The sequence below is a fragment of the Drosophila nasuta genome, chromosome 2R, assembly GCF_023558535.2.
Source record: "Drosophila nasuta strain 15112-1781.00 chromosome 2R, ASM2355853v1, whole genome shotgun sequence".
NCBI classification, from domain to species: domain Eukaryota; kingdom Metazoa; phylum Arthropoda; class Insecta; order Diptera; family Drosophilidae; genus Drosophila; species Drosophila nasuta.
In genome coordinates this window covers 3271710-3295891 of record NC_083456.1, presented here as the reverse complement: position 1 = coordinate 3295891, position 24182 = coordinate 3271710, and the positions used below count along the sequence as shown (strand labels likewise).

At 37.5% G+C, this 24182-nt stretch overlaps 1 protein-coding gene across 3 annotated transcripts; it reads left to right on the top strand.

Annotated features, from left to right (window-relative positions):
* Positions 1-710: 710 nt before the first annotated feature.
* Positions 711-23849, top strand: LOC132784396 (solute carrier family 22 member 3). 3 transcript variants are annotated; one of them, XM_060789998.1, is made up of 5 exons: positions 711-981; positions 19532-20478; positions 20545-20699; positions 20767-20935; positions 21593-23849. In XM_060789998.1, the coding sequence occupies exons 2-5, from the start codon at positions 19571-19573 to the stop codon at positions 22578-22580; spliced, it is 2220 nt and encodes a 739-aa protein (XP_060645981.1). In that variant the 5' UTR covers positions 711-981; positions 19532-19570; the 3' UTR covers positions 22581-23849. The 3 variants fall into 3 exon arrangements, with proteins under 3 accessions (XP_060645981.1, XP_060645980.1, XP_060645982.1); XM_060789997.1 differs by lacking the exon at positions 711-981 and adding an exon at positions 3603-4262; XM_060789999.1 differs by lacking the exon at positions 711-981 and adding an exon at positions 15006-15025.
* Positions 23850-24182: the final 333 nt, after the last annotated feature.

The following is a 24182-nucleotide window of genomic DNA, read 5'->3' as shown; positions in this document are numbered from 1 at the left end:
TGATGGTTTGTTTTTTTTTTTGGTTTTATAGAAAGTCATAAGTAAGTATATCAGAAGAAAATTGATCGATATTGTTTTGGAATGTTCACTAGGGTATAAATGATGTTAGTAAAAGTTAACCGTGTGATAAACAAATTTGTCAAAGAGTGCAAATTAAAACGCCATGCACGTGGCTATGCGAAAATTTCCATGCTAGTTAATAGAATTACCACAATCAAGCAGAACACGTTAGCCGGTTAGTTATAGTCCATCGGCTGTTTACAGACTCCTAACCGCGTAAGGGAAACAAAGAATCAGCAGAACCAGTCGGCCAGTTATCGACCATCGGCCGGCTGCGTCATCGCTAAACTGAACGTGCATACGAGTGTTCGTTCAGTCCGCAAATCGACGATCGTCGATCGCCGATCGCCGATTGTTAATCGCCGATTGTCTAGGTCTGTTTTCGCCGAGGCATTTCTGTTGACGTCGCTTGGCGCGCGACCTCAGTTTCAAAAACGGTTTTCATTTTGCAACAAGCGCTAAATTCTTAAAGTAAATAAGCGCGCTGTATCGTAGTTCGCAATTCGCCGTTCTTTTAATTTCACTGTTTATTAACATAAATATTTGTTCAATATTTATATACAGTTATCATATATTTCTTTTGATGCCAGTTGGCGACATTGTGCTCCCAGTGTATGACGGTGTATGTGTGTATGTGTAGAAACTACTAGAGTTTTTTGAGTTTTGGCACTTTAAGTGAAGTGTGAAGAAAACAAGCGAAACGGGATTGCGATCAGTATCCGATTTATGCTCGCTGTGAACGGACTTCGGTTAAAGATCGAGATTCTGACAAGTTTAAAGAGAAAGTTTTTTCAAGAAAAGGATCTTCTGAAAAAGATATTCTGAGCCCCAGCAAGAGAGCATGATTCCGAGAATAGCAATCTGATCCTGACTGGATATCAGCGATTACAAATCAATATTAGAAAACAAGTACTAAACTAGGTAAGTGCCATTAAAAGAATGCCATCCATAATAACAAAATATAGATAATTAAAATGCAAATCGAATTAAAAACAAGTAGCTGTCTATAGGTTTAGTGAATGTGATTATTTTTGCTGTAAAACAAATCAATTTGTGTTCCATAATTAATCTTTTATATCGTGTAATACACCTAAAAATAGTATTTCACGATTTATTGCAATACTTGTCGATTAAAGACGATTTTAGTATTTGTGGTTAACAGTATTTACATTCAACAGAACTCAGAGATTCTCTCTCTGTGTGTCAGAGAAAGAGATGGGAATAGTAGATGCTGTGAAATCTTCCAGTTAATTATTGGAGCGCATTGTGGGAAAATACAGAGTCAGGGGGAATATACAAAAATCGGTGGCGACTTCTCGCGCGATTTACACACGACTTGGCGCAATGAGCCGAGATCTAATGAATAATGCAAAAAATTAATTAAAGAAAAGTTTCTCGCATTTAATAAGTGTACGAACATGAGTATGAATGCGACTACGTACTTAAACCCGTATGCAACCGTATTGGAGAAAAACGTGCTTTGTGTTCCGCCCACTGATTGGGGTCACTAACTGGAGAAGGAAAATACGCTCGAGATGTCTTACTCAACGTTCATCGTCGATCGAATGCGATTAGCAAATGTTTAATATTACTAAAAAGTCCCACTTTAATCGATAAACAATTAACTCGGCACGTGACAGGTTCACAATTTTCCCTCATTATAGATCCACTTAAGTAAATATTATGACTAATATCGGGTACGAGTACTTCGACTCGAAATCAACTGGGAATCTTGTTAGTACGTCATTTTAACATTATGATTTAACCTGCAAACTGCGACACTTAGTTAACAATTAGTCAGGTTGTTGTTCTGTTTTTTGCTTGGTGAAAAATTCCAGGCCTTTGTCATTTTCTTTCCTCTTAATGCATGACTAATTGCAGCATAAAATTAATTAATTGGACAAAAAACAAGTGCATGCTATTGACAATGCGTGTGTAGTTAATTGCATTAGATAATGCAATAATGTATGGAACCCACTGTATAATGAGAATTATACATAATACATAGAATATAGTCTATTTTATTGTCATGCTTGTGCATTTTTTCCACCTGTATGCAAATGATGTAAACAAAGCGTTTTCGAGTTGGGAGCTACCCTGTTAAAGCAAAGTAGATGGATTACCCCTTCTTATGGTAATTATATGATTATCTTAGCGCAGAATTCAATGTTAATTATCAAATGGAATATGAGAGATGTTAATTGGTGGGAAATTCTTATGTTTTTGCATGAATGCAATAGCGTGTCTGATAATACTCAGATCTATGTATATCGTATAATCATAAATTGCTTCAGTATTTTACAATACTAGCTTAGCGAAATCCCATCCTTAAATCTCTAATTTCCTCGAAGTACCAATGACAATAGTATTTGGCTTAGAGAGAGAAACTAACTGGCTAAGCAAACACAAGTGTAAAACGTGCTACAAGTAACGTGTTGTGCTCATTATATGTATGTATATATTTCAAAATATTCAGCAAGACCTGGACCTGTGATAATTGTTAATAAATACTAAAATCCAGGCACAAATTTTGCTGAAATTAAAACAAATAAATGTATTGCGTGGAAGACAAAACAAATACGTTTGCTTGGCAGTTGAAGCAAAGCAACAACAACAACAACAACTACAACGACAGCAACAACTGCAACAACCACATCAAAGAGACGAAGAAAAACACTTAAGCAAACGAAATGAAATGAAAAAGAAATGAGATGAATTAAGATGGGGAAGGCAGAAAGTGAATAAAACATTTGTTGGCTGACATGGCGTATGAGTACTAGTCTTTCTCTAATTTCGTACTTGTTGCGTTGTGTTCTGGGTAGAATACTCTTACTGAACACAAGACAATATTTTAAAGTGATGTGAATGTTCGACTCTAGTATACATTAATTCTCATATGTCTTTGATTCATACAATTGTGTGTTCGTTTGTCAGCTTTGCTGGTTCAATATTCATTGAGAATTTAGCTTATCATATCATAACAGAAAGGGTATTCAGTATTTCACAACATAGCGACATTAGTTCATACTAGTTTTTTGGCAAACGCTGCTCTATTGATTGTGCTCCTCCTCGAACAAGAGCAACCACACAATAATAATATGTGCACAACACTTGAGGTGGGTGTGTGATTGTACTTGTGCTTCTGTTGGTGTTCGTGTAAGTGTGTGTGTGTGTGTGCGAATAGTTTTGGCAGCAACGAGATTAGATCAACTACTAGTAGTACAACATAGAGCGGCGTGATATACTCGGGACGGTGCCTCTCACAGCCACAAGTGACGTTGGCGTCACATTGGACGTAAACTTGAACTTGACTCTGAACATTGCCACGACCATCCGCACGGAAGTAGCTTGCAACAGATTGCAGCATGCAGTCGCAGATAGATTTGTATGCTAGCTGCTTGATGCTTGAATGCTGTTTAGGTGTTTCAATCTATAAATATACTGACATGATGCTCGCGACGCTCTTCCTTTTGAGCGTCAACGGAACGAAAGAACGGCCAAAAAAACAGTATACAAGCGGAAATCTCAACACTTGCCACAACGCTCACAATTCTGTACGAAGACATACACGGGGCCCTTACGGCAGCCTCAGTGCGACGCAGTGGCCGATTTGTGATTACATCAATAGCTGTGAAATTTGAAATTTATTAAACTTTGCATCCAGCGGAAATAGATCGAAATTGAAAAGGCAAGAAAATGCAAAGTGCTACTAATTTGTTGGCTTGATTTAAAAAGGCAGAAAAATATAATAAATCAATTGGCTTGTGCAGTGATTATATAAAGTGCAATCGCATATAGCGAGAAGAAAAACAACAAAAAACGAAATTACACAATAACAATTGTGAATACCTTAAATACTTGTTGCAAACTCGTACTTGAATATTCAGTGCAATTCGCTTTGAAGCCAAATGAGTTTCATACACCCTGATGCCAGCCTAATGGGAACCAACGGCAATCCTCTCACTGACTGTCGTCTGCAAGTGGATGAGCAGACAGAGGAGCCAGAGGAGCCAGAGGAGCCCGCGGAACTAGTGGCTCATCTGCCCCCAGCAATTGTGACAAGCATCAACAGCAACAACAACAACACCATCAGCAACAGCAATAACAACAGCAATAAGTTCACAGAGCTGGGAGATTCGACACGTGGCAGCATCTCACTAAACGATAAACTTGAGATCAAGATTGTGATGCTCAAAGTGCAGGTTTGTTTCGTGTCTGATCAAGCTAAATAACTAAATAACATACATATATAGTCGTATTAAGAATCGAGTACTACGTCCGGTTAGGCACTTAACGAGTGAATCAAGCTGAGTACCAGAGCCTACTACTCCTGGGAACTTAATCGCAGATACTTATTAACTTCACAAACGAAATGAGTACGAGTATGGGAATGACTACGGGTTATTGAACTCACTATTTCTCTCTCTCTCCCTCTCTTTCTGGGTCAAATATTCACCTCTCTCAAGGTTATTTGATCGACACACTTTTCTTAATAACTGAGCTAAAGATCATCATCTATAACTGATTCAGAATGCAGAATAGCTGCTCCCACTTTCCATTTTACGTATTTTGTTCAAAAGTACGATTTAACTATTCGTTCATCATATAACTGCTGGAACTGAGCTTCTTACATTGATAGTTTGTTGCGCAAGTTAAGCACTGAAAACAAGAAGCAAATACTATACATATTGCGAAAGTCCATGAAAATCTTCAAGGATATCGCACAACTTTGCGTGTCTCTAATTGTATGTGGCAGCAGCAATTTGCATAGAATACCTTAATAACATTTTTGTTACGCATACGCCGCATGTAACAATGGGGAGTACTAATTTGATTTCGAAGTTAAAGACCCAAAGACAAACAAATCTGAGTACAACCTTTAAACTCATTAAATTTCTAAGTAATTTTTGTTGTCTCCCTTTATTGTTGTACAACATAAACAAGTTTCGTTTTGGTGGAATGAGAGCTACGTGGCGTATGCGTAATCAGTGCAAAACACGAACTTCCATCTAATTTGTGTGCAGCACGTGGCAGAAACAATTTTTTTTTCTTGCTTTTTTGCTGTTTTACAAATTTATTAGCGGTTGAATCCTAACCACTCGACCTGTCATTTTCATCGAATTAAATTTGTAAATAAGCAAATAAATACATAAATAAATAAATAAAATAGCGCTAACAACTGTGACACATCAACAATAGCATCTTAATAAATTATTTTGATGAATTGATATCATGATTAATAGATTCCAGCTCGAAACTCTTCAAAGTCTTATTAAGCACAATTGAAATTGTCGATGTAAGTTTGTGCTTTGTAAAGATTATACAATTTCTTGAATTTCCTTCATTAGCATTATAAAGTGAATCGAAGATGTATACATATATATATGCATGTGAATCCTAAGCTTAAACTGTTGGATCTGTTGGAATTCAGTTTTCACTCTTTTAACATTTTAAAGTTTCTTAAAATTTAATTAGAATCGGTTATTTTCTTATAATAAGTTTGAACAACAACTTTTTTAGGGTATCATCTATTTGAGTATTACGAAATCGCGACCCTTCCCATATTTTCTCGTCAACTTGTGACAGTCACAATGACAACTCTTTAGCAGCAAGTGAGTTCAGTCAGAGCATTGCTCGGAGTGGCACGTGCGTCACCAATTTGACTGGAGTCGAGGATTATCACAGGCAATTGCGAATTTTTGGCAAGAACTGAAACTATATTTACGGCACGATAACATGAATGGAAATGTTGGTTCAAATACATTGTACGCATTCCAATTATTGCTTTGCCAACATAATGAATTTATAAATGCTTAACTAACTGTAATTAGTAGTTGCGAAAAACAAATCAGTACCATGCAGAGATAATATCCACCTTCCAGGGGATTAGAAATTTCTTGTAGGGAATGGAATGGAGGGTGCTGCAACAGCTGTTGCGAGCTGCCAGAACTTCAAAGCTCCAACTTCATTTGACTTCGACTTCGTGTAGTGAAAGCGAAAAGCAAAACCACGTGACATTTTGGTCATGTGGAGCCGAAACCTTGGTCATGAATGAAGCCAGAAGTCGTGTAGTGGGAAAAGCTTTCGTTTTCCATTTCGTTATCGTGTCGCTTTTGTTCTCGTTCTCGTTCTCGTTCTCGTTCTCGTTCTCGTTCACGTTCACGTTCACATTCACGCTTTTGCTTTCACATTGGCCCCTCGGAAAAGTGCAAGGAAAAAGGCAGAGGTGATGGCGTCGACGATGGCGAGCTCGGCTGTCGTGAGCTTTTTTGCCGCATTTCGGGAAATCAGTTGCGCGTTGGGCGAACGCCAGTACGATACAAAAAGCGGACGCCGCAAGAGTGTGACAATTTGTCAAATTAAATGCAGTTGAGCGCGTTTATGGCCAATGGCCTAACTATCAAACTGTCCTAATTTCGCAAACTCGTAACTGAACATTTTTAATTCAATGGCAATGCTAACTACTTTATACAATTCCAATTAACCTTAAATATACAGGGAACATTTTAAAATAGCTAAATTAGTGCAAATTCATGAGCTTCACCTTGTATGTGGAGTATATAGTTCATTGGAATTTGAAATTTGAATTTGAAAGTGAAAACGTTTGCCAATTCTTTAAAATTCATTGCGGGTTTTCACTCTGTACTGTTTGTGAGTGTGTGTGAGTGTGATTGATATGTGAAGATGCGTGAAGTGAAACAGCATGGCAAAAAGATGCAATAAATCTGCGGATAATTGACGTTTAGCGGGTTTAACTTCCGGACAACTTCCGAATTGCCGGCTGCCTTTCATTATGCCTACAAACATTGGCTCTGGCTTCGGCAGCGGCGGCGGCGGCGGCGTCTGCAGCAGCGGCAATAAAAAACCATGTTGGTCATGGTCATGGCCATGGTCAGAGCGTGCTAGGCAATGGCACCACCAGCAGTAACGGTGGTGGTGGTAACAACTCCGCCAGTGGCAGCGGCAACAACAGCAACTCATCCAGCGAAAAGTTAACGACACAAGCAACGAGATGTGATGAGACGCACATCAAAGCCACTGGCGAGGATGAGGATGAAGACGAGGGTGATGGAGATGAGGACGAGGACGAGGATGAGGATGAGGATGAAACAACGGTATTTAAATTCATGCTAGAGATAAGTGCCATGATGAACTCCTGCTCATAAGCATAGTCGGCTAATTAGAAAAGTGCTGCCATAGCAGAAGACAAATTGTGCGTGGCCAAGATAAGTTTTTTGGGGTGACCTTTGAGGGTCTTGGGTGGCAAGTATAACAAATTTCAGTGTGTGTAGTTTGGATATGGATTATAGGCCCAGCAACTCGGTTAGCTGTCGTTTAGCCACACCAGATACTCAGAAGTCATATATGCCTGGGGTCTGGGGATTAGTTGGTTTCATTTGCGAGGCTTACAAAGTTGTGTCTTTTTGGGAATTTCAGGGTGCGTCTGCGTGGACTCTTCTGAGAAACTTTTAAAATGTATATTTAAATTCTCAGTTAGTTCTACGCACAGAGTAAAGAGTACACTAACGACTCCTGCCTGACAGCACACTATTAATCAAATCTTTTCTTCTTTAATTATTCACGCAATTATTCACGCAGCTTATACGCAATTCAACTTCGCCGAATAATAAACTTTAATAAGGGAAAAGAAAACGCGACTTTTAAAGAACTTTCGCTCTGCGAACAATTGCAAGGGCTCCTTTTATTCTTCATAAATAAATAACTATAGAGACACTTAAGAGTACCTTTGTTGTTGTCCTTATTCGTTGTGTTGTTTACTTCACCTTCCTTATTTCCTTTTGCTTTTGCCTTTTAAACCTGACGGTGAGCTGAGGATTTGCCGCGCTATCTGTGTGCTGCAATCTAAGGATATTTTTTGTATTCTCCTTCTTTCTTATCCGCAATTTATGTGAAAAGGCCTTCAATATCTGTATTTGGCCAGGCTTCCTTTTTCGCTGGCTTGCAGCTGTTTTGAATGTTTAATTAAATTCCCTAACTTCTATGATGACATCAGCAGAAAGAGTCAAGTAATATGTATGTTAGAGATACAACTAGCTGCTTCTCTTTTATACCTAAATTTACACAGAGCTAAAGTACTCTCCTCACTGACAATTAGAAGAGGGAATTCGAGTTGAACTGTGAAAATCGTTACAAGTCAAAAATAACGCTGTGACGCGTTTTTTAAGATAATATTTGCATAGACATCGGGAAACAAAAGAGGAAAAACTAACTGGAGAGCAGACACGTGTCAACTTGACAGTTGATAGAGTCTCACAGGTAATTTCGTTAAAACGGAGGCAACTCTCGCTTATTCTAATCAGCAATGAAGCTGCTCATTAGAAATGCCTGCGCATGGCGGGAGTGTTGTAATAATTCTTTAATAGCTCAACTGAAAAATTTCACATGTACTTCTCGTGTATGCGATGTGCTCGATTTTGTATATAATCTATCTAGAGACTGCCTGGGAGATTATGCAAATCATTTGTTCTTTGTGTTTTTCTTTTGCTTTTATGGTCGTATTTGCATTTGTGGATATGCATTATGTAAAAACACCCAGCTAATATATATTATAATAAACGAGCATACATTTATGGTCATGCTTCGAACAGCATCGGAAATCAAGAACACACTCTTAGAATCTAACTAAGCAAGAAAAGACCATAATTGAGAAGTGTAGCGAACTAAAGTTTGAATTTGTAATTCGTCTAGTCAAGAAAGAAGAACATGCAGTTTGTTTGTGCCCATATATTTTGGAACATTTGTTACTGTAATTGCACAGTCAGAAGAGTTGTAGGCACTGATTGTACCCAAAAGTGTTATGTCCAAAGTATGTCATAAAAGAGACAGATACACAAACAGAAACACAAACACACTCGTGCATAGACACATACTCATGACCATAAAAGTAGAAGTTGCACGCAAAAAGGACGCTTTTATGGTACGAACAAAAAGTTTGGATGTCAACCCAACCAAAACCAAAACAACGAGGCAACATCTAAATTAATTCTGCTTTAAGTTGACCGCTAAAGTTTTCACTGTGTCTATCCGAAAAGCCTGCACTTTGGGTTAGGTCAAAGGACACTCAAACTAAAAGGCAAACTTCAAATTATTGAAATGTTGAAAAGCAATAAAACTTTGGGTTCGTTCTTGAAGAGTCTCATGGATTATTTTTAATGAGAAAATACAAGAAATGAATTAAACAAGCGTGCTTTTTAATTACGTTTTTGACTGGCTTTTCAATTGCAGCTGCTCGTGGACAGTTGATTAACCTTTTAGCACGTTGCCCAAGAAATTTAATGCGAATACTTATCGCAAGTGTTGTAAACTTTACCGTTCATTGAACTTGAAGAGTTGAGAACAAGTTCACAACTCAATTGGGAATTCTGTAAATGGCAAGCCTGGATGTTTTCTAGAAGAAATCCTGAGCATAGTGCCACTTTTCGAAGTTCACGTTTAATCAAGCGTGGGCACAAAAATGCTTTGAAGTTTATGCAAAACAATTCCGTTAAGCTTTCACATAAAAAAGCACAGATTCTCGCAAAGAGATAAGTGGAAGTAGACAAACCATGAATAACGCCCTTTTTAGACATAAGATTCCAAACATACTCGTACACCAACATCCTATACAGATTTTTTCTTCTTCTTGGATAAGCTCAAATTATAAGTATAAAAAATGTCTTCGTTACATCCTTGCTGAGATAATCAATTGGCGTCGCTTGTGTCGCGCATTTGAAACTTTAATCACAGAGCACGGTTAACAAAAGAGATTGCCGGCAATTTATTTGGGTCTGGAAGTAGACCATAATTTATGCTCTGATTTTAAGTAAAAATTGAAGGCCACACACAATTTTAGTGAATGCCACAACATTAAATCTGTTTGCTACTTTAGTAGTAATCGATATTGTATATATATAATGTTATCGATACAATATCGATAACTCAAACTTGTCAGCTGCAGCCAGCAGGCATTACACCTTTTATGTTGTTGTTTGTTTGATTGAAAAGCCACTAATGCATGTTTATACGATATAAGCTTGAGTAAGTCCACCACGCACCACGGAAGACTTTCATACGATATCCAACAAATTGAATAGCAAACACAAAACAAAAGCACAAAGAAAGGATAACTGCGAGTGTTGTTTTTGTTGTGGTTGTTGTTGCTATTTGACTCTATGAACGACCGAAGCGATGACACTTTACCTCTTATCATCAAGTATTACTGCATAATCTTTCAGAATATTGATATTATTAATTACCCCAAGGGTAAACAAAATGTATGCTGTTGACTAACGAAACAACATTGCTTAAAGAAGACAATTGTGTAAACAAATGACAGGAAATAAGTAAATAATATGGCAATTAAGTATTGCCTCGCAACATCCTTAAAACAACAGGAAAAGCAATTGCAACTCCGAAGAACATTAAACGGCAATTGAAATATTTTCTGCTGACAGACACTCACAGCTCTCGCAATAACGTATTCAATGTACCCATCCATTTGCAAATACATGCACACATACACACTTACATATTGTGTAATAAAATTATACTGCATACTTTGCAGCTGCGTTGCGCAATTTACTTGACTGACAAAAGAGAACAAGAGACAGGGGATTATTAGATGATGGGGGCCATAATTTCGTCTTGTTTAGGATTCATTAATTTGAGGGCACTGGGGCAGAGACCAGTTACGGAAATTGAAACTTGAAAATTTTGAATCTAATGTAATTTTGGTAGGCAGCAAAATTAAAAGAAAATTGAATTTACGTTGAGCAACATTGACAAAAAATGGCAAAGCAGTTTCATTCCGTCTTCGCATCTTATTATTTAGCTGACTTTCAATAATTTTGCGGCATATGCCACTTATCGTTAATACTGAAAGGTTCCTTATTGATTTATGTGCTTGAGACATGCAAATTTATACTTTAGACAGTGACTCAAAACTCAAAACGTATGCAAAAACCTTCAGATAGGATCTACAAATTGTGATTTATTTTATGACTTGCTCGACTGAAGATTTTTTATATAAATAGTATGAGATTAAATAAACAAAACTTTCACTGTTTGATTCATAAGCGGATTAGTATTTGAATTCTGAATCGAACCATTAACAACAGCTGCTGCTGCCTCTTTGAGTTTCCAAAGGTCATATATGATGACGGGATTGAACTATTAAAGCTCTGGCTAAAGTCTTCTCTACTCCGCTCTCCTTCGATACAAACAAACAGACCGCAGATCTAAGTAAACGTGCCTACTTTGCAGTTTTCGAGGATTCTCCGCATAGTCTGCACTTAAGTGAAGAGAAATCTGTATATCAAATCAAGGTCAAATGATTCATTTGTTTTATGTTTGGGTTGTTTTGAAATCTTGTTGTCTACACAAGAAGTGAATGGGAAATAAGTAAGAGGTTGGAACATGATTGTCGTTATCTTAGATATGCTACGATAATGAAACCATTCGCTTAATCACTTATGATACATTAAAAATACAAAAACAAAAAGCCTAAGTATACATATTTTAATTAGTGGTTGCTCCCTCTATATATAAGTAACAGTACTGCACACCCAACTTTTGGATTATGTAATCACAGGGTATACAAGAATAACACGTTGCCTTCCCTTTATTTATAAATTGTGCGTTTCTTTCGACTTCTTCATTTTCCATTTCGCAATTCGCAAATGTTTCGTTCAGCCCGCTGCTAATCAACAATAACAAGATAATCAAAATCAGAGGCGTAAACCTAAGCCAAGGCCACCCAGGGAACGTAATACATGAAAATTCCTTTTTCACCCCCTGTAGCATTACTCAAGAAGGACTATTATTAAAAGCCGATGAGTGTGAATGCTAGATACACAGCATCAGAAAGTCGAGCAGTCACAGAATTTAACATTTATTTATCCATTTGAAAATATCTTAACATTTTCTGGCAAAGTAAAAAAAATCAATTGAATTTTAGGTTGTATTTATAAGAAAGAGCTGCGAGCAGTTTGTCCTATAATAAAACAAATAAAAGATCCATTTACTGTTCATTTCGTAACAAGTCAAGCCATATAAGATGATTCGATATTTTGGCTAAACTGAGCTGAAGTCGACATCCCTTTCTGGCCCCTTGTTATAATATTCTCGTAAATAATTGTATTTGGCCTTGCCGCAATTGAAACCCCTCAACATCATGGCCGCCTCTTTTCGGGAGCCGTCTCCAATTATGGTTCCTTTTTGGGGATTAAGGCATGTGGTCCAATAACCAGGGGAGTAGGTCTTCCTTTTCGGGCCCAATTGCGTCGCAACTGCATAAACAGTGCCTCACAAAATTAAATTTTATGCTCCATAACAATAATAAGTACTTTTATAGCCACCTTGAAGTTGGCCGACTTGTTGTTTACCTAATTGGCATTTGGCAAACAAACATTAAAACATAGCCAGAAAAAAAATGAAAATAATATACTGATGATGCTGATAATAAAATGGAAACAGTTGTTCACACAATTCGCTGGCCGACATTTGGTTAAGCAGTAAGAGACACACGACAACGATTTGAATAATTCTTATGGATAACAGATAATTAATAAACTAATTCAATTAGAATCCAATAATTCTCTTCATAAATTTAACGATGCTTTGAGGTTCCAATGCAGCTCTTTGGTCATATTTTATTGACTTTCATTCGAAGGCAGTTTGAATATACGTTGAGGAATTCAAGAAAGTCCGTCATAAAAGAAACTCGCACACACACACACTTGTACTTGTGTACACTGTACACATAAATACGTATATATATGTGTGTGTATGTGAGGACATTAATAACAATTTGGCATATTTTATGAATACGCCATGCTGCGCTAAATTGTTTCTACAGCCCTGCAGCAGTTGATGTTTTGCGCACTCGCATGAGGCACTCATCGAATACTCGAATACATTTTGTATAGTAAACACGTGCCACAGCCAGAGGTAACCAGAAGAATAAGCCAGCAGTGCACATCTGTCGGTATTACAAGAATATGGAAAGGCTCCGGGTATTATGTTTCCCTCTGCTGCAGCTGACAAAAGTTGCCTAATGAAATATTACATTCAACCTTGCCATGTCTGGCTCCATGTCTAGCCTCGATTACGTTCGTGACTCGCTGGCCCAGCGGTCAACTTTGGATAAGCCTATTTCATGCGTGCATATAATTAACGACTGCCTAATGCTTAAATTGGAAATACGCTTAGAACTCTGAAAACGATGTCTCAGTTATTAGAGTATCAATTGAATTTAATATACCCTAAATATATATCATTAAAGAAATACTAGTTTTATCAACAAGTTTTGTTGATGTGCTATCGTTGCTTCTATGTTATGTAAATATCTTGACTATTTCAACAAATTCTTGTCATAATAATAATAATACAAGTAAGAACGCTAGAGTCTGCTCGACTGTAAGATATCCGCCACCTAATAAAAGCAGACAAGCTCGTTACAATTTTAAAACTATATAAAGTTAAAATACCAGAAACATACAATTATATATATACTACGATATACGGTATACTATTGTCTTCAAAATATACTATTAAGATCGAAATATACTAACATGTCAACAAAATCAACTAAGTCAAAATTATTTCATAAACATTTTCAATTTATATCTGATCGCAACGAAATTTTCACGAATCGAAAATACTGTAGTTCTTGTTGTTGCACTTGGAATTCGATTAATTTTTTACATATCTATTATAGTCTCGTGATCCAGTGTTTCATAAAGAGAGAAAGACAGACTGATCAAGAATATACATACATATATACTCTTTGGGATACCTTCCAGCACAAAGTTATAAGAAACAAAGATTATTTTGTAATTTTAATAGAGAATCTTTTACGCATAACCAGTAGATATGTTTGTAAAGTGATTTTCATCAGTTGTCGATTTGTTTTGATGTAAATGCTTCAATAAGCCAATCTGTTGCTCCCAAAAGGCTGCAGCTGCTTCAAGCCACAGTTGAACTGGCTTAGAGGTGCCCTTAAATGAAAATAGATTCGTCAGTTAGCTTTTCGTTGAAGACGACAACAGCTTGACATGACAATGACAGCCTCGAGAGCACGAGATGGAGTAGCCTGGGCTAAGGGATGTGGGGTATACAGGCACGTGTGTGTATGTGTGTGTTTTTTGCATGTACATAACATACGTGTGTGTGCGTGAGCGTTCAAGTGTGCGAGTAAGTTTGTTATGGCCATCTTTGAATTTAGCATGCAGCTGCTTCAGCTTTGTTCCAATTAACTTTGGCGCCCATTGTTGTCAACAGCTCAAAGCAGATGAGCCTGCTCAAAGAACAACAATACCTGGGCAGGTATATACATACATATACATTTATATACATTGTATACACGTGTCTAAGTCAGAGAGGAAAGTAACCCAAGTAGTGTGCTGTTTGCCGCCTGACTTAACAATTGGCTAATCAATACCTTAGAGTAAATGTGTGCAAAGGATACACCTGTTAATGATATAATAAACAAATTTATCAATTAACATTTAATAAGTTAATTAGCCTGAAGCTCTGATTGATAGATATAGCTGATAGATCACACTGCCTTAGTCCTTCCCTTAAAACAAATAACAAATTCACGACACATTCAAAAAATATATTTTTCCATTCATAATAAATGAATAAACAATTTTTGTCACGAGTATTGAAATGGTGTTAATATATTTCATCAACTGTGAATATTGATTACGAAATCTCTTACATGTTATTTTCTGGGGGGTTTTGAAGCTCTAATTAATTGTTTATAGTTCGATTGTACATTATTTATTAGTAACTTATTTAATGGGAAAGCCTAAGTGACAAGAATATCCCACAAACTGCGGTTGTAATTCGCAATTGATTCTTACCAATTCTTAGAGAGATCAACTTTAGGATGAGGCCGTGAATATTCTTTAATTCTATATTGAAAAATATTTGAGAAAAGCGAGAAAAATCCATTACAACGGTAAGCAATTTCAATTGGTTTCCTAGGGGAACACCTTCATCGTCATAACATTGGAAAGACTTCGGCAGATGTCTTGAATACAAATAGAAGGTATATTGCGACAATACATTAAGCTCATTTTCTGTGAATTTCCTCGAAATGTACTTGTATTGAGTTTGTTCAAATAACAATAAGTATGCTTGCAATTTCAGTCTTAGCGCTTAGCTCAGCAGTACAATGCTGCGAATACTTAATGCAATTAAATATAAATACCCCAAAGCAATTGATAAAAGAAATTCAATTTCCTACCCGAGTTCAGTATGTTCTTGCCATACTTCCAAGTGAATATAGAAAACAAAATACCTAGCTAACTAGTTGAAATAGTTGTGCGTTTCCTGCAAAGCCCAAAGTGACAACACCATGCATTAATTTTGAGGCAGGTCAGAGGAATGAGTCTGTTCCGTGTGATTTTAGAGTGATGTGGCCATCAATCATTGGAAAAGCAGACAAAGCATACTGCCAGCTAGGCAACAGCTTATGAATTATTAATGGCTGGATTATTTGTTTTTTGCGTTTATTAAAATTGTCAAATCGAATTAGTTTCAGCCTTGCAAACAACTTCTTGGCGGATGGGAGAAAAGATTATAAGTGAAAATTCAATTTAAAATGCATTAAAATGTAATAAAGCCAAAATTCCCATTGAAATCGGATCTAACTAATCGGAAGCAATTCAAAGAAGGAAGTTAAGATTAAAGTATAAGTTAGGAGATTATGGAATTGATATAGTGACATCTGATATGCAATCTAATTATAATTAGATAGAGTTAGAGTTATATTATAACTTTGTGCCGGCAGGAAATGTATGTAACAGGTAGAAGGAGGCATCTCCGACCCTATAAAGTATATATATTCTTGATCAGCGTCAACAGCCGAGACGATATAGCCATGTCCGTCTGTCCGTCTGTGTGTCTGTCCGTATGAAACACTGGATCTCAGAGACTATAAGAGATAGAGCTATAATTTTTTTTTTCGACAGCATTTGTTATGTTTGCACGCAGATCAAGTTTGTTTCAAATTTTTGCCACGCCCACTTCCGCCCCCGCAAATCAAAAAAAATCGAATAACAAGCGTAATTTTAAAGCTAGAGTTCCGAATATACAATAATAACTATAGTAGTTATGATTCCTGAAAATTTGGTTGCAATCAGATAAAAATTGTCGAAGTTATTAAAGAAATACTTTTGTATGGGCAAAAGCGCCTACTTACTAGGGGTCTGAGTTGCTTTGGCTGACAATCTGGTATATTGTGCCGTCTATGGTATATTTTGAATGCGGTACTATGTCGATATACCAAATATACCATTCGGTATATTTTTAGTATTTTTGCAGTATTTTCGGTATATTTTGAGAAAATACCGCAAAATATATTTCTTTTATTCCAAATGGGTAGCGGGTATCTCACAGTCGAGTACACTCGACTGTAGCTTTCTTACTTGTTGGTTTTAAACTTGGTAAAAAATCTCTAAATTGGAATTGTGCAGTCGAGTATACATTATTCATTGCCGATCTTGCGGCTGGAGTAATTGAAAGTTAATAGCCACTGAGTAAAAAACGATTAACAAAATCAATTTACAAGCGATATAGCGACACCTTATTGCGAGTAGAATGTTAATGACAGTTTGGCAGGCGAGCATCAATGTCACGCCCACAGCGACACGCCTTTCAATCAGTTGTCACAAACAGTTAGGATTTCTCGAGCGCTAATTGGTGTGCGGCACTAGAGGCGCACGGGACGTATGAGTAATGCGTAATCCGTAATCTGTAATATTCACACTGTTTTCCCTTATGTAATAACTCGCACTCAACCCTTGCAAGGAAGTTTATTGAACCGTCACGTGACCACATAATAAAGTTCATTTATCGTCAGCTATTTTACGACTGACAAACAAAAGCAACAGCCGACAATAACCACAACAACGACAACAACAACGACAACTGTATCGACAACAACAAAGACAACCGTCATTAACCTTCAAACTACTGCGAGTATTTGCGCAAGTGTCGCCCCGAATATATCAATAAGGCGATTAAACAATCAGACTAAAACAATCGGCCGTTAAATGAACTAACTTATTTGTTTATTTAACTCAACTGTAAAAATAGATTCGATACTTTAACTGGATCTATGTATAAGCGGCCCTTGCATATTTATAGGCTGAATGACGACTCTGAACTGTGGGCGACCTTCAGATTGAGTTGTGTTTCTCAATTTTAGCCTGGTATTTTTCAGTTTATTCAAGGATTCATGACTGTGATCCATATGCATATTGCATATATTTTCAATGTAACATGAGTGATTAAAGGTCGATTGACTATAGCAATGAAAACATTCCTTCAGACTGAGATGTCATTATTCTTTTCGTTTACATACTTTAAATCAAATTAAGAACTTACTTCAAACTTATTTTTGAATATTGCACTATTATTTTAAATGTGTGTTGAGTTTCCTTTTCGTGTATTTATTGTCATTCCCTTTGACTGAGCTCATCAGTTAAATTTTGTAAATTCATTTGTAACCATAAGGCAACATTTTTACGTACTCGTTTTACATATTATTTTATATATATTATATGATATATAGTATAGGGGCGAGTAACAATAAACCCTGCACGAAACGCATTTAACTGTTTTGTCTCACGAAACAAACGAAATACTACCGTATTATGAAACCAAAAAACAGAAGAAAAAACAAACAAAAACAACAAGAAAGTAGGACATCAAGCGAGAAGATGAGAAGAAGTAAAGCAAATATGATGCGCAATTGTTTGGATTGGTCTTTCGAGGGTTGCAAATGAAATTCCAGTGAATTCACCTGCAGAACTCCCCAACGTTTGCAGCTGGTGTGCCAAGGACATTTGTCAAGCTCCCAAAGTCGCAAAAAAATGACAACAAAAAACTTTACCAACTGAAAAATGAAGAAAACTCTTGTTTGAGACTTTCACGATAGTTCTGCAGGGGGTAATTATTCAATTCGAATGCCTAACTTAGTGATGTATTAATATTACATTCTCATTTATTTTTTATGCTCAATCAATTTACTATTTTTGTGGTATTCTTGAAATGTTTAACAAGACAAACGACATGGTAACTTCTTCCCATCGGAACGCAGGCAAATGTATTTTGTATTTTTGTAAACACAATGCGAAGAAGAATATAGTAACCCAAGTATTCAATATTCCGAGTTGTGCGTTCATTTTGACGACCTGATTCGCGACCGGCCAAGGACATGACAGCAGTCTGGCAGCAGCAGCAGCAGCAGCCACAGCCGCTGCCGGTTACCGCCTCCCAAGTCTTGGTTCAGAGCAAACTGTGGTGTCCTTTATGTGTGTTGCCTCTTCTGCATTGCAATCATGTCATTGATAGCCAGCTCAAGGGTCTGCGTGTGTGTGTTGATGTTGATGTTTATGTATATGTGTGTGTGTATGGGTGTGTGTGTGTGTTGGAGTGGGAGTGTGTATGCTATGAATTGATATGTAGCTGGCTGGCTTTGGGGTTTTAAATTACTTGAAGAGCACTATAAATAGAGATTGGTTAAAGGAGATGAACCGAGAATTGCCCGACCCAGGCGCCGAATGCAATTTATATTCATTTTTTCTCTGTTTTTATATCGCATCAGCTGTAGCTTTCTTTATAAAGTATCCTCTTCGTATTCCTATAACAGATTCCAGACGATGTGCTTAAAAGCAGGCACAATTGCACTTATGTCGACTTGAGATAATCAAGCAAGTGTCCTTAATCTTCCCATCTTAAGCGAGTTCATGAATGATTGGTGCAACAACATTTTTATATCGTCTGAAAGGAATAAGATTTAATAACTGCATAAACTCAACTTAAAGTAAATATAAAAATTATGCGAGCTCAACATATTTTGAGCGAATGTGTGACACCTGATGCCATTAATGTATTATCATATCTCAAACCAACCTTTAAGCTTAGCAACATTATCAGATATCATGTATGTCAGGAAGGGATAAAAATTTAAACAAGAAAGAAAGCTACAGGCGGGTCTGCTGGACTGTGAGATACCCGCTACGCATTTTGAATAAAAGCAAAATAGTGTAAAATAGTTTATTTAAGAATATGCCAAATTAACATACAACAAAAATACTAAAAATATTCCTGAGGTACATATATAAGATATTGATACAGTATTCGATTTCAAATATACCATAGAGTGTAAAATATACTTGATTGTCAGCCTAGTTGTCCTTAGGGTTAATTAATCCAACTTAATACCTTAGTTAGTCTCATAAATCACAAGTGAAAAGATAAGAGAATTACATTGGAGGCTATGTATTCATGTATTAATTCAAGTATGATTTAATGCAGTCTTATTAATTGTAAATTTTTTAGATAATATAATATATACTTTATATATATACTCAATATACTTTAAATGCAAAGATCTGAGCATTGACTTTTACGATTAGTATTATATATTAAACCTGCTCTATTCGCTCTTTTGCAGGCTGAATCACCTTTACTTCCCATTAAGGAGGAGCAGTCTATGCCCAGCAGAGTCCAGCATCCCGCCAGTAATCCACACATATCAGCAACTCCAACCCAATCCTACTCCGCGCTAGGCACCAAAGCTGAAGCTCCACACACGCCAACAGTCAACGAGTGTCGTCGTCGCAGTTCGCTGACTTTGCCGCCTTCGCCGACTGCAGCCATCAACAACACTAGCTCACTCAATATCCTAGATAGCGAAGCCAATAACAACAACAACAACGACGACCACAACAACTACAACAACGAGGAGGAGTTCTACACCCCGTTGGGCGGACAGACACCCAATCACAAGCACACGCACGACTGCAAGCTTTATCCGCACGACACCTTTGCACGCCTGGAGGGGAAGTCGGCCAGGGCGAACAGCAAGATGCAAAGCAAAGTGGATGCAGTGGGTCGCATAACTGGCCAGTGGGGCAAGTGGCAGTTGCGGACCGTTCTATTAATCTTTCTGTGCAAGATTCCTTCGTCATGGTTTATGGCGTGCATCATTTTTACGGCGCCAGCGCCACGGCATGGCGAATTCTTTTGCAAACCGCCTCCAGAATTAGGAGCCCAGAATCAGACGCAATGGATCAAGGTGTCGCATCCACAGAAGGAGGAGAAGGAGGATCAAGAGTTTACCATTGACTTTTGCAATGTATATCAGGATGCCCAGGATCACGCACATCACTACTACAACTATGAGGACAGCGCCCAGGAGCCGCGAGTCTGGGAGAAGCCCCTGCATCGCAACTCCAACGTCATCCCCTGCACCGAATTTCAACACGAGTCCGACTATCACTCCGTGGTGACGCAATACGATCTGGTTTGCTCGCGTGATATTCTCGTCTCGGTGACACAGTTCTTCCATTTGTTCGGAGTGCTAACTGGCGGCATTTTGGCCAATCATCTGCTTAAATAGTAAGTTCATTAACAACACTTTCTCCGCCATCTTTTTCACTTACTTATTTTACGATCACCTCACAGCTTTAGTCCACGAAGTGTCATGCTCTTTGGCATGATCACTCAGATCTTTTGTGGCAATCTAACGGGTCACGTGGCCTCCTATGAACTGCACGTCTTCTTCCGCTGCCTCTCCGCCGTCTGTTGCGCCCAAATGTACACTGCAGGTGGCATGATCAGTAAGTTACAATAATTTTCATGTCTAAGTCTAGCCACCATTAATCTTTGTTTTTTCCTTTATTCCAGTGTCGGATATTACGGGCGGCAAGTATCGCACTTGCGTCTCGACCCTCTTCGAGCAGTTCTGGTCCATTGGGGTGATGATGCTGCCAGGAGTGGCCAGCTTCTGGTCCAGTTGGTCGCATCTCTACATGGCGATCTCATGGCCAACAGTGATCCTAATCTACTTGTGGCAGTAAGTGCAATTTTTATACCCGCTATCCATAGGGTAGAAGGGTATTATAACTTTGTGCCGACAGGAAATGTATGTAAAATGTAGAAGGAAGTATCTCCGACCCTTTAAAGTATATATAGTCTTGATCAGCGTTAAGAGCCGAGACGATCTAGCCATGTCCGTCTGTGTGTCTGTCCGTCTGTCCGTGTGAAACACTGGATCTCAGAGACTATAAGAGATAGAGCTATATTTTTTTTTTCGACAGCATTTGTTATGTTTGCACGCAGATCAAGTTTGTTTTAAATTTTTGCCACGCCCACTTCCGCCCCCGCAAATCAAAACCCAGAGTTACGAATTTTAACAACTAAGATTCCTAAGAATTTGGTTACGATCATATAATAATTGTGTAAGTTATTAAAGAAAAAATTTGAAATGCCCGCTACTTATTTTGAATAAAAGCAAAACAGTGCGGCATTACTGTTATAAAATATACCAAATAGTATACCAACAAAATACGGAAATACTTTGACGGCCATATTTGATATATCGATGAAGTACTACATTTGAAATTCACCAAAATTTTAGCCAAAACAGCTAAGTTGAGTTGATCAATTTATTTGAATTGTTGAATACTTGTACTTATGTGTTCAATATATTAAACATTCCTCTCTTCCATAGATGGATACCCGACTCTCCGCGCTGGATGATCGAGCGTGGTCGTGTGCAGGATGCCAAGAAGATACTGCTCGAGTGCACCGAAATGAACGGAACGCGCTACAATCTGCCGCACGATATCGACCAACAGTTGGAGCTGCAGGCTCAGACAGCGATGGATGCGCCGCCTCCTGCCGGCTGGTGGACCATCTGGAAGGGTGAGAAGGCGGTGCGGCACATGATCTGCGTGCACCTCGCCTGGTCGCTATACATCAGCGTCTACTATGGATGTCTGCTTAACATTCGCTCCTTCAGTCGCGAGCACTTGTACATCAACACTTTTGTCGCTGGCTTCAGTGAGATGTTGGGCACCTTCTTCGGTCTGTATCTCATCATGAATACCACACGTAAATGGCTCTGGGCAGGCATATTTAATATATTGGCTGGGTTCTTTGCCTGGTGCTGCTGGCTGGTACCCAAGCCGGGTGTAGTCTCACTAGATGCAAATGTGGCGATGCTGATGTGCACGGCCATGGTGTCCAAGATGGCCATATCCACTTCGCTATCCATATTGACAACCAGCACAGTGGAACTCGTTAGTCCAGAGAAGCGCAAGATTACTTCATTTTCGACAATTTGCTGGGCTCGCTTTTGGCTGCTGGGTGCTCCGTTTATCGGCTCCACTGTCGTCATTGGCCAACTGATTCCGCAGACTTCATACACAGCTCTGGCCATCATTGGGGGCATCTGTATGTCACTGATTAGCAGTCCACGTACACATCCCATTTCGAGGCCAGCCTCGCCGGTGTCGCGTGGAACTCAAAACATGGCGACACAGTTCACAGTCATCGATGGAATGGACAATAAGGGCTATGTGCCAAGCTCGAATTCCAATACCATCTATGCCGCCAATACTTTTAGGAAACTGACCACACCACAATCAAATCTACCTCCACAACTAATGCCCGGTATTTGGACGACCAAGATGAACGAGGACAGTCCACCAATGTGATATGTTGCACATAATATGAGTACAAGTTTGTGCCGAGTGTCGATGGAGTGGGTGCTGATAGCAAAACAGCTGTTGAGAATTATGAAATTGTAGTAAACATGAGGATAGAATGCTGATTTTGATCTAGCATAGTATAGAATTATCTGGTGATTTGATGTCCTGCAAACCAATTACGCAATGAGTTGACAAGAGTTTTAGAGTTTTGATATACTTACCTTACTATCGGGGCTAACTCAATTTTTTTTTGATAATTCACATTACCAAAACTTTTTGCTATGTCTAAGTGTATATATTCAAGCGTTTTTCGCTTTGAATAGTGACAGCCTGTTCACTCCCTTTACAATAAATCGAGCACAATTTACAAATGAACTCAACTGAATGAAAAACAAAACAACAATAACTTAAATGCTCAGAAAATGAGAAAATTATATAAATACTATATTATCCTAATGGCAAAGATACATTTTTTAAGTAGACACAACTTTTAAGCTTAAAGCTATACAATTTTCAATTAAATACAAAAAAGACGCTCGTAGGAAAAACGCAAAGAATGATTCAATATTTATAAGTTTTAGCAAATATTTCAAAATAATTTTCATTAATCTAAAGTCGTAACATATGCTGATAGACCTCACATCGAAAAGTCTGGGAAACCTTCAGCGCAGCCATAAAATAGCATCGTAAGTTAGAAAATCAAATGTGGAACATGCTGAGAGAGAATTCCAGTATTATTCTATTATCAACAAATGTGTAATACCTGAAGTCTCCACAATATACATTATATCGTAAGATTGTTTCCTAAATCATAGCTAATATAACCCCAATTTTAATAATATGAACTAGAGAAGTCCTCTGAGAATCCCGAAAGCTGTTCCACATTAAAGTGATTGTGTTGCAAACACCTGGAGAGAATTACATGAAAAGACATATAAGTAGTTACACATAACTTTTACGATTTAATTAGATAAATAATAATTTTAAAACTACTTACACATTTAATTCTGATTATTTCAATACCATTACGTATTATAAAGTACATCATAATAAACAAAAAAAAACAAGCAAAAAATTCGAATAAGTTAAGATCATTTAGTGGACTTTAAATTTCAATAACTATTTTATGTACACAATTCAAGATATATTTAAAATATTAAAGCGACTAGAATCTCGTTCATTGTTAAATAATTATGGTTATTCTATGAAAGGAAATGTTATGCATGACAAAGCGAGCAATATTTTTCTAATAAAGACTATCAAAAATTAATATTCATTTTGTGTACTTTGTGTATTTTCATTTTAAATTTTCCGCCGCACAGCTGACAATCAGTTTGATTTGCGATAAGTAAAATGACAACTCGGTGCTATGGCATCGATAGGTTAGACTACCGATGTATCGATATAGGTTGATAAACAGTTTTGAGATATCCCTGTATATTAACAGAACCTCAAATTAATAGAAAAAAAACAGCTGTTAGATTTGAAATTGAAAAGAAATTATATTTACTTTAACAGAAAATACTAATATGATATTATTGATTAATTAATATTCTCTCTATTGTATAATATATACAATATTCTGCAACATTAAATAAGCTGAATTGC